General features: G+C 35.9%; 1 protein-coding gene and 1 long non-coding RNA gene across 9 annotated transcripts in view; one reads left to right on the top strand and one right to left on the bottom strand.

Moving 5' to 3' along the window:
* Nucleotides 1-3,722, top strand: part of LOC123385090 — a 191,906-nt gene extending 188,184 nt beyond the window's left edge. The window contains exons 2-3 of the long non-coding RNA XR_006597154.1: nucleotides 1,333-1,411; nucleotides 3,512-3,722. This is a non-coding gene — a long non-coding RNA (uncharacterized LOC123385090). The remainder of the gene's footprint in view (nucleotides 1-1,332; nucleotides 1,412-3,511) is intronic.
* Nucleotides 1-14,417, bottom strand: part of ARAP2 (ArfGAP with RhoGAP domain, ankyrin repeat and PH domain 2) — a 211,663-nt gene that overhangs the window by 141,279 nt on the left and 55,967 nt on the right. For all 8 annotated transcript variants that reach the window (XM_045056485.1, XM_045056484.1, XM_003985471.6 and 5 more), the window contains one exon: nucleotides 4,432-4,501. In XM_045056485.1, coding sequence (XP_044912420.1) covers nucleotides 4,432-4,501 — 70 coding nt within the window. The remainder of the gene's footprint in view (nucleotides 1-4,431; nucleotides 4,502-14,417) is intronic.

Genomic DNA, 14,417 nt, shown 5'->3' with positions numbered 1-14,417 from the left:
ACACTTTAAATCATCTCCTGAAAACATACCCTTCCCCTCTGTAACCTGTTCATTAAATCTCGCTCTTCTAGTCAGTCTTAAATAGTCTTTGATTCGTGTCAATCCTTTGCACCCGCATAATTCAGGACTCTCTCTGTAGCGACATACCAACTTCCTCCCTTCTACTCTCGGACTCTCTCCAGTCACGTGAGCCTTCTTTGAGGTTCTAACACACCATGTTTCTGCCCAACACAGTGCCTTTTCTTACTCTGTTCTTCAAGGAATGTTGTCCAAATCCAGCTTCACATAGTTACTCCCTCTACATCCTTCACATTTCAGCATAAATAGATGCTCCAGAAGAAATGTTTTCTGACCAGCCTCTTTTCACCTGGTCAGATAACCTTAATTTAAGCTAAGAGCAACTTGCATTTGTCCTTAATAGAAATTACTAACTACAATTCAAATGGTGATTTTTATATTTACTGTGTGATCATTTGATTAATAGTCTCCCCAAAGACACTGTGGGTCGAAGTATTTTCTCAATGAATGAATTCTATGGCCAATCAATCACAATCATATCAAACTCTGACAGCTCATTTTTCATATTTTTCTAAATTCATTTTTAACACTTCCACTGGCCTACACAGCCTACACCCAGATAAATTAATGTCTGATTTACTGCATACTCCCCTGATTTGCCTCCCTACTTTCAGCTTCTTTTACTTCTAATCTTCCTTGCATGTTATTGTGCAAATGTCATAGTTGGAATAAATTTTAAAAGGCTTCATTGAGGGGGATAAAAAATGGATCTTGAAGTTTACACAGGATTCTGAGGGATGGCAACGGTTCAGAACGTTCAGATGAAAGCACAAAAACATGCAGGTGAAAATACAGGAAGAAAGATATGCTCACGTTCCCCACAGTGTGTACCCAAACACCACTGAACAAAGTCATGCAAAGAAATACGTGACTGGCTGGCTTAAAGGAACCCCAATGAATGCAGGTGGGTTATGATGGCAATACTAGGCAAGACTAGACCACTTGGTGCTACAGGAATAAGAAAAGTGGGAAAGTGTCTCCCCAGTGTCAGGAACCTCAGATGTGGGAAAGAGCATAGTACCTCTGGGGAACAGCTCAAGGACCTCTCTGGCTATACATCTATAGTGGCAGAGAGCAGACTGAGAAATCTACAAAGTCCAAAAACATTTACACTTCATCTCTAAGGTGATCCATCCTCAAATCTGACTTTGCTTAAAAATTACAGGAGCTTATAAAAACATATCTCCAGTGAGATGATTAAGCATTTGTTGAGTTAAAATGTTATCATTAACAAGGAAATTTTCCTTCCTCTAGATCTGCTTAACAAGATTAAAAAACAGTTCCTTCAAAAAGTAACCTGCCCACATGCTCATAATAGTAGCATATTTAACAGGTAAGTACGCTGTAAGAGAAACAGAAAAATAAATTCCCCTGGAGTGATAAAAATGTACTTAACAAGCTAATTATCATGTCTCTTTAACCTCAGGAAGTTATAGTTTCTCTAATGGCTCATTTATCATCTGAGATCCCAAGAAATCTCATAATTGTTGATACTACATAAGTTGATTTTACATTCACTTCTAACAACACATGATAAAGACAATGTAGAGGAGAAAACAGACAACAGGCTCAGAATGATTGTGTTTTTCAGAGTGCAAAATTTTCCTTAAGGACAGAAATTGTAAAGCATCCCTTGAGCCCATAACAGACAGATATCAAGGTCAAGTCTGTCACTTATCTCCTACCACTTCCAGACAATGAAACGACCACAGGGCAATTCTGCCCACAGCTGAGTGAGAATAGGGGTGAGTTAGATTTCTTGGCAGGTGACAAGATATCAGGGCTGTTGGGATAATGCCATTTTCAGCAATACAATGAAAACGTTCTTGCAGAGATGTGACTGAGCAGCATTGACAAAAGGGAAAGAAAACCAGGGAAAATGAACAGGTGTGCCCAACCACACACTCCTCGGTTGCACCTTTAAAACACTGAAAAGCCTAACTACTGGGTGCACGTGCCCAGTAAAACTACACACTCATCTGAGACAGCAGCAATTGCCACACCTGCGCCTTCTGGACACTGGCCTTAAAACGCCCTCTTCCCAGTCCTCCAACCCAATCCACTCATCTGCGAGAGGGTCACAACGGAAACTGTATCTCCTTTTAGGCAACATTCCAATGTTTTTATTTTTTGCCAAGATGAAACCAATCATCTGGATAGTAAAGGAATGAAATGCCACAGAAAATGATTCAAATTTTTAAAAAATTGTTAAGTTAGAGAATTTATACACGTTATTTTTAACATGAACTTTTTATCACAATTTCAAACCAAGGCTGCATTATTTCATTGTATCAATATATAAAAATGTGACAGGAACTCATCTCACTGCAGCTGAAATGAGCTTAAAATTTTTTTTTAATGTTTATTTTTTGAGAGAGAGCGCATGCAAGCAGGGGAGGGGCAGAGAGAGAGACACACACAGAATCCAAAGCAGGGTCCAGGCTCCGAGATGTCAGCACAGAGCCCAACATGCAGCTCAAACCCAACGAACTGTGAGATCACAGCCTGACCAAAGTCTGGCGCTTAACCAACTGACCCACACAGGAACCCTGAGATGAGCTTTTAAAGGACAAACAGAAATGAGTCCAGTTGGACACAGATATCAGAAATTCTCCTTCCCAAATGGAGATAATGAGACCACTGCCAATAGAGCCTCATGGCATGGAAGCCTGTCTCCTCCTGAATAGACTTCCCCTCATTTCGATCAAACCAGAGAATGGCACGGCTGCTGAAAAAAACTAGAGGTCAGATTCAGCCACAGAGACCACATCATACCCACCAGTGGCACAGAAACTCTCAACGTTCAAATGTACAAGCAAACTAAAAACAATAGCTGAGGAAAAAAAACAGCTTTCAAAAAATATTTATCCCACCATCCTGCAAACCTCCAAGAGGTGTGTTTAGTTCAGTCGGCTCGTGAGATCGAGCCCCACGTCGGGCTCTACATTAGCATCACGGAACCTGCTTGGAATTCTCTCTCCCTCTCTCTGCCCGTACCCTGCTTGTGCATACATACTCTCTTACTCTCAAAATAAATAAACATTTTTTTAAAAATGTGTTCAAATTTATTTGATGCTTTATTTGGATCTCTGCAAATTGAAACCAAATAATTAAATACTTCTCTAAGCTTTCTATTGTTCTTAATATTGTAGCATGTAAGTGTATGCTACTTTCTATCTAAAAGCAAATTCTCTTCTGCCTTGTAGCACTGAAGAATAAATATATACAAGGGAGTTTAAGTTTCTATTCAAGCCATAAATATCACAATAGGAAGTGAAAATCTCCTTATGAGAAAATAATGTTAAGTTATAAGCTATAAATAAGAAAATGTGCTTCTGTGTTAAGTGAGTATGTTAAGGGAATGTACGTAGTTAAGACTATAAAACTACCTGATTTTAATTAACCAAAAATATGATATATTTATATGTTCCAGCTTTTCATTAAGGAAACCGTCAAACACAGAGAAGTTGAAAGATTTCTACAATGGACATCCATATATCCTCCACCCAGATTTGACAACTGTTAACGTCTTCAGTTTCTGTCTTACCTAACTATATGTGTGTGTGCAAATATATGTATTTGTAAACATAAATATGTAGATAAGTAACCTGTGGCAAACACGTGCAGATATAACATGTCAAATATTTCAGCCCACATCTAAAAATACAGACTGTCTCATACCTAATGAAGACATGATCAAAACAGTATCATGTGGGTAAGACTCACTTGCCTAAAAACTAAACTGGGACCACTTTCACATCAAGATATTCAATGAGCTCTAACCCCAAAGAACCTTCTCAGCCTCATCTCCCGCAATTCTCCTTCATATACTCTATTTTCTAATCAGAAAATTGATTTCCCACCTGGACATGTTATTGTTCTCTAAATAGGCATGTTCTGTTCTCTCTAGTCTCAATGTACAAACGTTCCTCTTTTGTCAAGACTCATAGCAAAAGAAATCTCATGCAAGAAGCCTTCTTTGTTTATTCTATACCCTTCCAGAGTACAAAGTAACCTCTCTTTGTTGCCATTTCCTAGTTGTAGTATCCTCTGGTAAACATTCTTTAGTGTTCTCTAGGAGAAAGACCATTTCTTATCCATCCTTAGGTCATTCACAATTCCTATAGTTTGTAGCAGTTACTCCATAAATAATTGCTGCATGTATAATTTTTTTAATCAAAATTGTATATGTCAAGGAAAATTTAAACTATGAAAAGAATGTTTCACCCTGCATAAACTCTTTTCATGTTGATAATCCAACTCCTGTTCTTAAAAATCGAATTGCTTGCTTAGTATACTGAAATACATCTTATATGTGTAAGACAATCTTTGAGAACTACAAAATGTACTTACCTTCTCATTATTGTAATAAGAAATGCTAAGGCCATCAAATTTCACCCATCTCTTCTGAAACATGCGTTTTCTGCAAGACATATGAAATTGTTATTGGACATTCAAGTATCATGAACTTGGCTTTTAAACACATTTGTAATGTAACTGTGTTGAGTACATTCCTATTTGTTGTTAATCAGTGTAGAAAACACTAGGCTATGACAATGTACAGTTTTGGTAATGGTATATAGCTAATAATACATAAATGACACTTCCTAATCAGTTAAAATAGGTATTTAAAACAATGATACTGTTGATACTGGCACAAAAATAGACATAGATCAAAGGAACAGAATAGAGGTCCCAGAAATAAACCCACATTTATACGGTCAATTAACCTACCACAAAGAAGGCAAGAATATACAATGGGATAAAGACAGTCTCTTCAATAAATGGTGCTGGGAAAAATGGACAGCTATATGCAAAGGGATGAAAGTGGACCACTTTCTAGCACCATACGTAAATATAAGCTCAAAATGGATTAAATACCTAAATATGAGACCTGAAACCATCAAAATCCTAGAAGAGGACATAGGTAGTATTTTCTCTAACATCAGCTATAGGAACGTTTTTCTAGATACGTCTCCTAAGGCAAGGGAAACAATTGCAAAAATAAACTACTGGGACTACATCAAAATAAAAAGCTTTTGCACAGTGAAGGAAACTATCAACAAAACAGACAATCTACTGAATGAGAGAAGATATCTGAAATTCACACATCTAATAAAGGCTGAATATTCAAAATATATAAACAACTTACACAACTCAACACGAAAAAAGCAAAGAATTCAATTAAAAAATGGGAAGAGGACCTGAATAGACATTTGTCCAAACAAGATATTCAGATGGTCAACAGACACAAGAAAAAACATTCAACATCACTAATCAGGAAAATGTGAATCAAAACTGCAAAGAGATACTGCCTTAAAGCAGAATGGCTACAATCAAAATGACAAGAAATAACAAGTGTTGAAGATGTGGAGAAAAAGGGACCCTCGCGCACTGTTGGTGTAAATGTAAATTGGTACAACCACTGTGTAAAACAGCATGGGGTTTCTTCAAAAAATTAAAGATACCCTATGATTGAGTAATTCCACTACAGAGTATTTACCAACAACCAAAAAAAACCCAAAAAACAACAACAAAAAACCCCCACAGGATTCTGGGAAAATATATGCACCCCATGTTTACTGCAGCATTATTTACAACAGCCGAGATATGGAAGCAACCCAAGTGCCCATTCATAGATGAATGGATAAAGATGTGGTGTGTGCACATGTGTATACATATACATGTATACATATACATATATATACAGCAGATATAATGCAGCCATAAAAAAGGAGATCTTGCCATTTGTGACAACATGGACAGACCTAGAGAACATTACGCTAAGTGAAGTAAGTCAAACTGAGAAAGACAAATACCTTATGATTTTACTCATATGTGGAATCTAAAAAAACAAAACAAATGAACAAAAAGCAGAATCAAACATAAACAGACAACTGATGGTTGCCACAGGGGAGAGGTGTAGGAGGATGGGTAAAATGGGTGAAGGAGAGTGAAAGATACAGGCTTCCAGTTATGGAATGAATACGTTATGGGAATAAAATATACAGCAGAGGGAATACAGTCAATGATACTGTAATAGTACTGTGTGGTGACAGATGGTAGCTACACTTGTGGTGAGCACAGCATGACTTACAGAGACGTTGAATCACTATATTGTACATCTAGAACCAATGTAACATTGTAGATCAAATACAAAATTTAAATAAAGCCATGATACTGTTAACAGTATTAGTATCCTCATTCATAAGGCTGAGTGCAAAACAAAGTGTAGTCAGAAACACTATCATTGCACCCATTTCCCTGACGGAAATAACCCTTTAATAAGGACAATACAGGGGCACCCGGCTGGCTCAGTTGGTAGAGCATGTGACTCTTATTCTCATGCTGGGGGTAGAGTTTACTTAAAAATTAATTAATATTTAAAAAAAGAGAATATAAACTTTCATCCTTCATTAAGCTTATAGCATTTATTTTATTTTACCTTAACTTTTGCTTTGGAGCATTTAGCAATATTTTGCTAAAATAACAAAGCTTTGTCAACTGAATAAAAATTATTTAATTTTCATCAAATGAGCTGAAAAAAGCCCTGTATACAAAATCCTTTACAATCATCCAAAATTCGCTAAAATATTAACATTTTTCAAAAAGAATCAGATGAAAGGCAAATACAGTTTAAAATGACTATTAAAAATAAGAAACAAAGCAAAAAATGTAATCACATGTTTCCTATTTAGGTTGGAAAGAAAAAAACTTTTTCTGACTATTTAAGAGAAAAATGAAGAACCAATTTCCACTTGGGCTTCGTTTTGTTTTGTTTTGTTTTGTTTGTTTTCAGAACCCTTCCCTGAAGTGAGATAATCCTATTCTCTAAGTGACTTTTCTCTACTTGACACAATATAGATACTTTTAGCTTTTAACACAGATCATCTATAAGAGCTAACTTCCTGTTTAAATAAAGTCATTTGTAAACGAACATGTAAATAACAACCATTTTGTAGTTTTCTAACACACTTCAAATAAGGGATTGGTATAATATTCTGTGGTTTTTATAAGATTTAAAGATAGAAAAAGAACTTCTAGAAGTATGGAGACCTTGTCTTCCCAGCTGTTTTCTGAGCTGCAGAAAGGGAGCTCAAGCTTGTATTTCACTCAAGTGAAATACAGTGAGCCTCCCACACTGATCTATTCTGCTTCACATAAAATTAGAGCAAACCTGATCAAATTGAGAGAAAAGTTTCAAAGTTGATCAGTGCAGACATTTCCAATAGAAGCATTCGAATTACTTATGAAGTAAAATAAAGACTTTGAAATCATAAGCAAAACTAACCAGTCAGCTCTTTTTTCATCATCTTTCTGCTTCTTTTTAACTTCTCTTGGTCTGTGTTTTCTTACAGAAACACCCAATGTTTCTGTAAGAAGGTATTATGCTAAGTGAAATAAGTCAGTCAGAGAAGGACAGATAGCATATGTTTTTTACTCATATATGGAACTTGAGAAACTTAACAGGAAACCATGGGGGAAGGGAAGGGGGAAAAATAGTTATAAAAAGAGAGGGAGGGAGGCAAACCATAAGAGACTCTTAAATACAGAGAACAAACTGAGGGTTGATGGGGGTGGGGTGGGGGAGAGGGGAAAATGGGTGATGGGCATTGAGGAGGACACTTGTTGGGATGAGCACTGGGTGTTGTATGTAAGCGATGAACCATGGGAATCTACCCCCAAAACCAAGAGCACACTGTATACACTGTATGTTAGCCAATTTGACAATAAATTATATTGAAAAAAGCAGTAACATGTAAGTATTTTAATAATCTTACATTAATGTAAGATGTAAATAATATGAGAAAATGTGTACAGTGGGGTATGTATAAGGGGCTATTTGGAAACTGTACTTTCTGCTTAATTTTCCTGTAAACCAATGCTGCTCTAAAAAAAAAGTCTATTATTAAAAAAAATTAATTCCCAGCATTAAACATTAAACATAATGAATATTACTTATAAACATAAGAAATATTAAGCACACAATAATAATACATTGAACAAATTAATCACTTTGTACTCATGTCATGTTGATCTCTGTCATACTTGAAGTCAGGTAAATACAGATCTTCCCACACAATGTCAGCAATAATTCTGTAAATCAAGATTTTGTTGTGGATTCTACGTACCTTACATTATGAATGGTGGTAAGATGAGCTCAACAGTATATATAACCTTCCACTTCAGAATAAAAATAATCACCATCTGTAGGGAGATCTTAGAACCTTCCATTACCCCTCTATTCCTTTTGCTAACTACTTCTCTTTCAGAGATCCCCCATACTACCTACACAATTATTCCTTCCCTGATGAGCTAATTCAAAGCAGATGACAAAGTTATCCTCTCTCAAAGCACTCTCTCCTTTTCCTCCTAACAAAGAGCACAATCTCTAACTGTACGTACATACAGTTGCCCAAATTCTGCCTCCCACACCGTATCTTATGCTTTCCAAGGACAAAGTCCAAGAGTGTTTCATCCCTTACTACATGATGAGGAACTGACACAGAGACAAGTATGGCACCAAAAAAAAAAAAAAAAAAAAAATCTGTCGAATGAATGAGTGACATGATCAAGCATAGTTCCTTTAGCAAGATGACAAACCTCAGTGACTAGAACTCAAGTAATCGGTACCTTAAAAAAAAAAAAAAAAAAGGTTGGCACAAGACAGGAAAACTTCTGAAAACTCAAAATTAAATTCCAAGTTTCAAAACCTGCCAAAGCATAGAGTGAAGAAAGTTTAGAGCCTACTTTAATATGTTTTACTTAAGATTGTTAACTGTAGCCATTTGGACTCCCAAAGCTTTCTTAGAATTCCATCACCAACCTGATACACAGTTTGGGGTCTGAGGCATCATCCAGGAGTGTAACACTTGTATCCACAGAAAAATGAGAAGAGAAAGAGACAGGGCAGAGAGTTTAGGGGTCAAAGATACCACCATCTGACCACATCTCTCGGGCACTAAAGACCAAAGACACACTATATTCTTGGCTCTCTGAGCAAGGCCTCAACCAAAACCTCAGCTGATAGGAGACTTATTAGTCTCTGAGGTATTTTCCCAACCACTGAATTTTCACAACTACCTGGTAACTTCTAGATGTGTTCAGCCATTTTAGCTCAATATTTTTAAATATTATTAAATCCTTCTAATAATCCTATGGAGGGACAGGTAAACAGGACAAGTCCCAGCCCACAGGGGAATGGAATGAAAAGCCACAGGGTGTAGCAACTGAAGAAACAACCATTCTGTAGTTCGAGAGAGCCACTGGGCAATCCTACTAATGGTCCTTTCCTTCTGCTGCCATTCATTCATGCAGGCAGCCAGCAAGTCCGTTGGTACCTACCCAGTGGACACAATCCTACAGCCATATTGCTTCCTATCTCTACACTGGTTCTTGCTCGCGCCTTCTCAGAAGCTATTTTCTCCACTTAGAATGCTTCCGGCCTATTCTTGACATGGTTAGCTCCTTATCCTCGAAACATCAGCTTGAAAGTATCCCCTCCAAGTAGCCACCTGACTGCCACCTAAATCCTACAGAGCTCCTTGGTCTCTTGACCCATTTCTTCACTTAATGACACCTAGCAGATTTTGGAATTCCATATTTGCTTTGCTTCACCCATCTCCCATGCTAGAAATTGAGATACCTGAGTGCAGAAAGTATTTGTTTATCAATATAAAACCAGCAACTGCCACAGTTTCTAGCAATAAAATGTGCTTAATAAATATTTAATGAACACAGGAATATATTTTTCACTGAAAAATGCTTACTCAAATCTGCATTATTTATATATTCAGAAGACAAACACCACTAAAATATTTTACCCTTAATTTCATGTTTTGCTTTTTTCAAATACTAAAGATCAGAGTGTTTTTTTAAATATGACAAAATAAAAGCTTTGTAAAATATTTTGTTATTAAAGAAAAATTAGAGCCTACAGAAAGCTTGGAAAATTCATCATTAAGCTTGGAAAATTCATCACTAATATCCATGTAATTTAAAAATACATTTTTTAAGTTAAACACTTAAAATATACTTTGTAAAAAAGTATGCATTTGACATGTTATTAAAAATACAAATCAATACAAAATGTTTCCAAACTAAATTTATATAAATATTGTTTAATCTATTTTTCTCATAAAACATATCAACATTCAATTAACTGTTTTCTGCATGTAAGTTCAATACTGGATTATAATAACTGGTAATTAAATATAAGAACTTCCATTTATATCCTTTCTCACATTATTCTCCTTTCTAGCAAATGAAAATTCAGATTTAATGTTGGTAAACCCTACATATTAATTAAAATTTCAATGAAATAACAGGGAGAACTTAAGGTGTTTCAGATTTTAAAATAAATATCAATGAATACTAAATTTTTAAGAACTATCTTTTCTGTGCAACGGTTATATAGTTCCCTCACATTTTTAAAAAAGACTATTAGATATCAGTCAGCTAATTCCACTGGAATTATGTAAAATCAATCTACTACACACAATTAGAGGATACAAGAGTAAACATTTACTCTGATGTAACTTATGCTTTTCCCTAAAATTTTGCTTTACAGCTTAATTTGCTTAGTAAATGTTAAAAAAATAAGACTGGGTATAAAATACAGTGTCATCCAATACTGTGTTTCTACTGTCACAGGACACAAATTAGATATGAAATAACAATGAATTACTACACAGGAAAGAGATTTTTAACGCATCAATTAAGAATTTATTTGCCATAATAATCCTCATAATAAAAACAGCAAACGGTTTGTTGTGCTTTGTTCTAGGCCCTGCTGCAAGGCAAAAACAAATACTAATTCATTTAATCCTCCAAGCAACCACATGAGGTAATATTACTATTCCCATTTCACAGACGAAGGCACACAGGCACTGGTTAAGTTGAAAAACCTTGTCACACAACCAGTAAAGAACGTATCTGTGAGTCAGATCCATGCAATCGGATCCCAAAGTCCATGCTCTCAACTGCTACACAAAATAGATTCTAGTACGTTTTATAGCAAGGCATCCTGGACATCCCTTTCGGCAGTGGTAACATTTGACCTCTACCCATTTTATATGTGAGTTCAATTTTGCAAAGTGCTTCAGAATTCCTTCAGGAAAAAAGGTGGAGCAGACACGACACATATTAGCCTAGGTTTTATCCTTTTTTGTTTTTAGGGTTCTGAAGGGAAATGTTTCTTTAAGAAGCTTTTTTAGAATAATTTATAAGTCTTGTGCCCACGTTACTGAACGAATTTCTATAAACTCTTCCCTTGAGCTCTAGTAGGGCAGCTGGTGTGAAGTTTCAACTGCGATCATAAATACAGCCTTACCACCTGGTGTCAGTTTTTGTTGTCTCAAAACTGTGTTATCTTAAAAATTCTTTTTTTTAACAACAGTGCATATACAAACAAATCTGGATTTATCAAGTACTCACACAGAGGTATTCCTGTTTTAATTTCATTCTTAAGTGCCAACAGGGTTGTGGAGATTTTTGTTTGCTTTTAAAAAGATGTAATATTTTAGCTTAAAAAAAATCCCCAAATCAAATAGGTATGGTAACCAATATTAATGTAAGGTGGCAAAGGCTACCAAATTGTCATTAAATATGACACAAATGAAATGAGCCTCAAAGGCACTAAGTCAAATTTATGGCTTTTATTAATCATGGAATTTAAATCATCACAAACATACTTCTCAGTTATTCTAAGCAGTATCTAATGAAAAGGACAGCAACATGGTGTTCCAGATTTGTCTGCCTTGTTTACATAATCCTGAAGAATTACATGCAAATTTTATCTTATTTGCTACTCTAACCCTAACTAGCCTCAATGTTTTAGAACTACTACAATTTCCAAAAGTGTAGATTTCTGTTTATCTAATTATTCATGTTTTGATTTAGCTAAGTTTTTATTTTATCTACTCTTTTAAGTATGAGGCTTTTAAATGATTCCATATTAGTTATGAAGTATTTTATAAATACAGATGCAAGAAATTATTATATTTCTATAAAATGCCAGCACTATCACTTCTTGCCCTTTTGGCTAAGATCAAGTGTAAAATGCTATCACTCTTCTATTCTAAAACACAATTCCTCACTTTTAAGCAAACCAAAATGATAGTTACCAAGGTTATGTGAACCAAAAGGAATTGGGGCCAAAATATCAAAAACAAAGCAAAATTCTCTGACATCCCAGCTTCTATCTCTGCTATACCTAATTCTTTCAATGAGAAAAAATGAATGTTATTTTAATGTAGAATTCTAGGTGCTAAAAAAGCTTTCGGAAATCAATAATAGAGCATTAATTTTAATATGTCACTACCAATTTTTAAATATTCACAAAGAGCTAAGTGCTTATTTGACATGGTATATGAAGAGCTATATTAAATGATTCACAACTATTTCATGGAGTCATATTCTGTAAACACACACACACACACACACACACACACACAAACCGGAAACCAAATTCTAGTTAAGATGATCAGTTAAAAGCTTGCATTTACCTCTACTTCTCCCAAAGTTGTTTCAAAGGGTTAAAAAAAACATAAACAAATACCTATAAACCAACAATGATCAGAGAAGTAGACAAAGGAACAATATTCAAAAACCTTAAAAAGGAGAAGGGCTGACTTAGGAAGTTTCAGAGAGCTGATGGCTAAGCCTGCAACAGATCAATCTGGGAGGAAAACCAATGTACCCACAAAATCTCAGGAAGTCTCAGGCAATGGAAGACATTAAGTAACTCTGGAAGTGACTATGAAGGTGAGGTGGGGGGAGGGGTGCCAAAAACAAGATTTGTTGAAGAGCAATTTAAGAGATAAACTTGTACCCCTCATCACTCCATCCCAGAATCCTCCCTCTCTTCACACCGCTGGAAAAAACGCCCCTCCTCTTGCTCAACAGAAACCAGAGTTTCATTCACTGCATATCACACACATGGGAGAGGGTCTCTGGACTGGGACACTCACACATGACTGACGGTAGGGGGCGGTATTCAAAACAAGAATCAAACAAAAGTCTGTGTCATAGATATTTACACTCAAAGTCCACTTTCCCTAAGCTCCCAAAAAGCTGTTTACCAGGATTCATTTAAAAGATAATGGCATGAGGCGTCACCAGGGAAACATATTAAGAGAAGTCCAGCAAGATCATCTCATCTTACAAGAAATGAGTAACAGGACTCATCAGAACCTGTTCTAAGCAGCTTTGCAAGATCTCACTTTAAAAATGAAACATTTGAGGGGCACCTGGGTGGCTCAGGTCATGATCTCGCAGTTCATGTGTTCAAGCTCCATGTTGGGCTCTGTGCTGACAGCTCAGGGCCTGGAGCCTGCTTTGGATTCTGTGTCTCCCTCTGTCTCTGCCCCTCCCCCGCTCATTCATTTTCTCTAATAAATAAACATTAATTTGTTTTTTAAATGAAACTTTTGAGGGAAACATCTCTAAGGTAAAATATGGGGAATAACCCCCCCCAAAAAAAATAGAAATAAAATTAAAAGAAACAGACCGAACAGGAAAAGAGAGCCTCAAAAAACATGAACATCTTCAGAAAGGTATTCTGTCCGTGAAGAGTAACAATAAGCTATAAAAGAACAAAGAAAGTGCTTTTTATATTAAATATAGGATAACAAAAAACAAAAGTAGGTTAGAAAATACAATTGAATAAACTTCACAGAAATGAAACATGGAAAAGATACATTGTTTTCAACATTTTGGTGTGGGAGGTCCAACGCCAAATTACCAAAAAGTTTAGAAAGAAAAAACAGACTAATTAACAAAGAAAACAGGAAAATTTCCCAGAACTAAAAAAGAGTCTACATATAAAGCGTCAAGAATCAGATTTCTCAATACCAATTCTATAATACCAATGATCTAAAAGACTATGGATTGCTAATCTGAAGGGAGTATTCTTTCTCATCAAGACTTCTGAGCCATGATAAATTATCAGTAAGCATGTTTAGGAAAAAAAGCAACACTTTGAAAAATGCAAAGTCTCAAAAACTGTCTCCCCTACCCATTGTTTCTGAGGAAGCTCCAAGGAGCATGGGTGGGTATGCTGCTGGTGAGACCATGACAATTGGATATTGAGGAAAGACAAAAACACAGGCGCATAGAGAATCCCTAGGACAATAATCAAAAGGACCACAGAATGCTAACCAGCTAATTGTGTAGCAGGACTGGAGAACCACCAGCCCAAACTAAACAGGATTCCTTAGGAGGCTGTGAGATGATGAAATTGATATGTATTTTGGTTACTTCACAGATTTATAGTTCTTAGGGAGAAATCTGAGATGAATGAGATTAAAAAAAAAAAAAAAAACCCAAGTTAAAAAATC

This window comes from Felis catus, chromosome B1 (genome assembly GCF_018350175.1).
Source record: "Felis catus isolate Fca126 chromosome B1, F.catus_Fca126_mat1.0, whole genome shotgun sequence".
In the NCBI taxonomy this organism is placed as follows: Eukaryota; Metazoa; Chordata; class Mammalia; order Carnivora; family Felidae; genus Felis; species Felis catus.
Note: the sequence above shows the minus strand (reverse complement) of the source record. Positions and strands in the feature narration are given on the sequence as shown.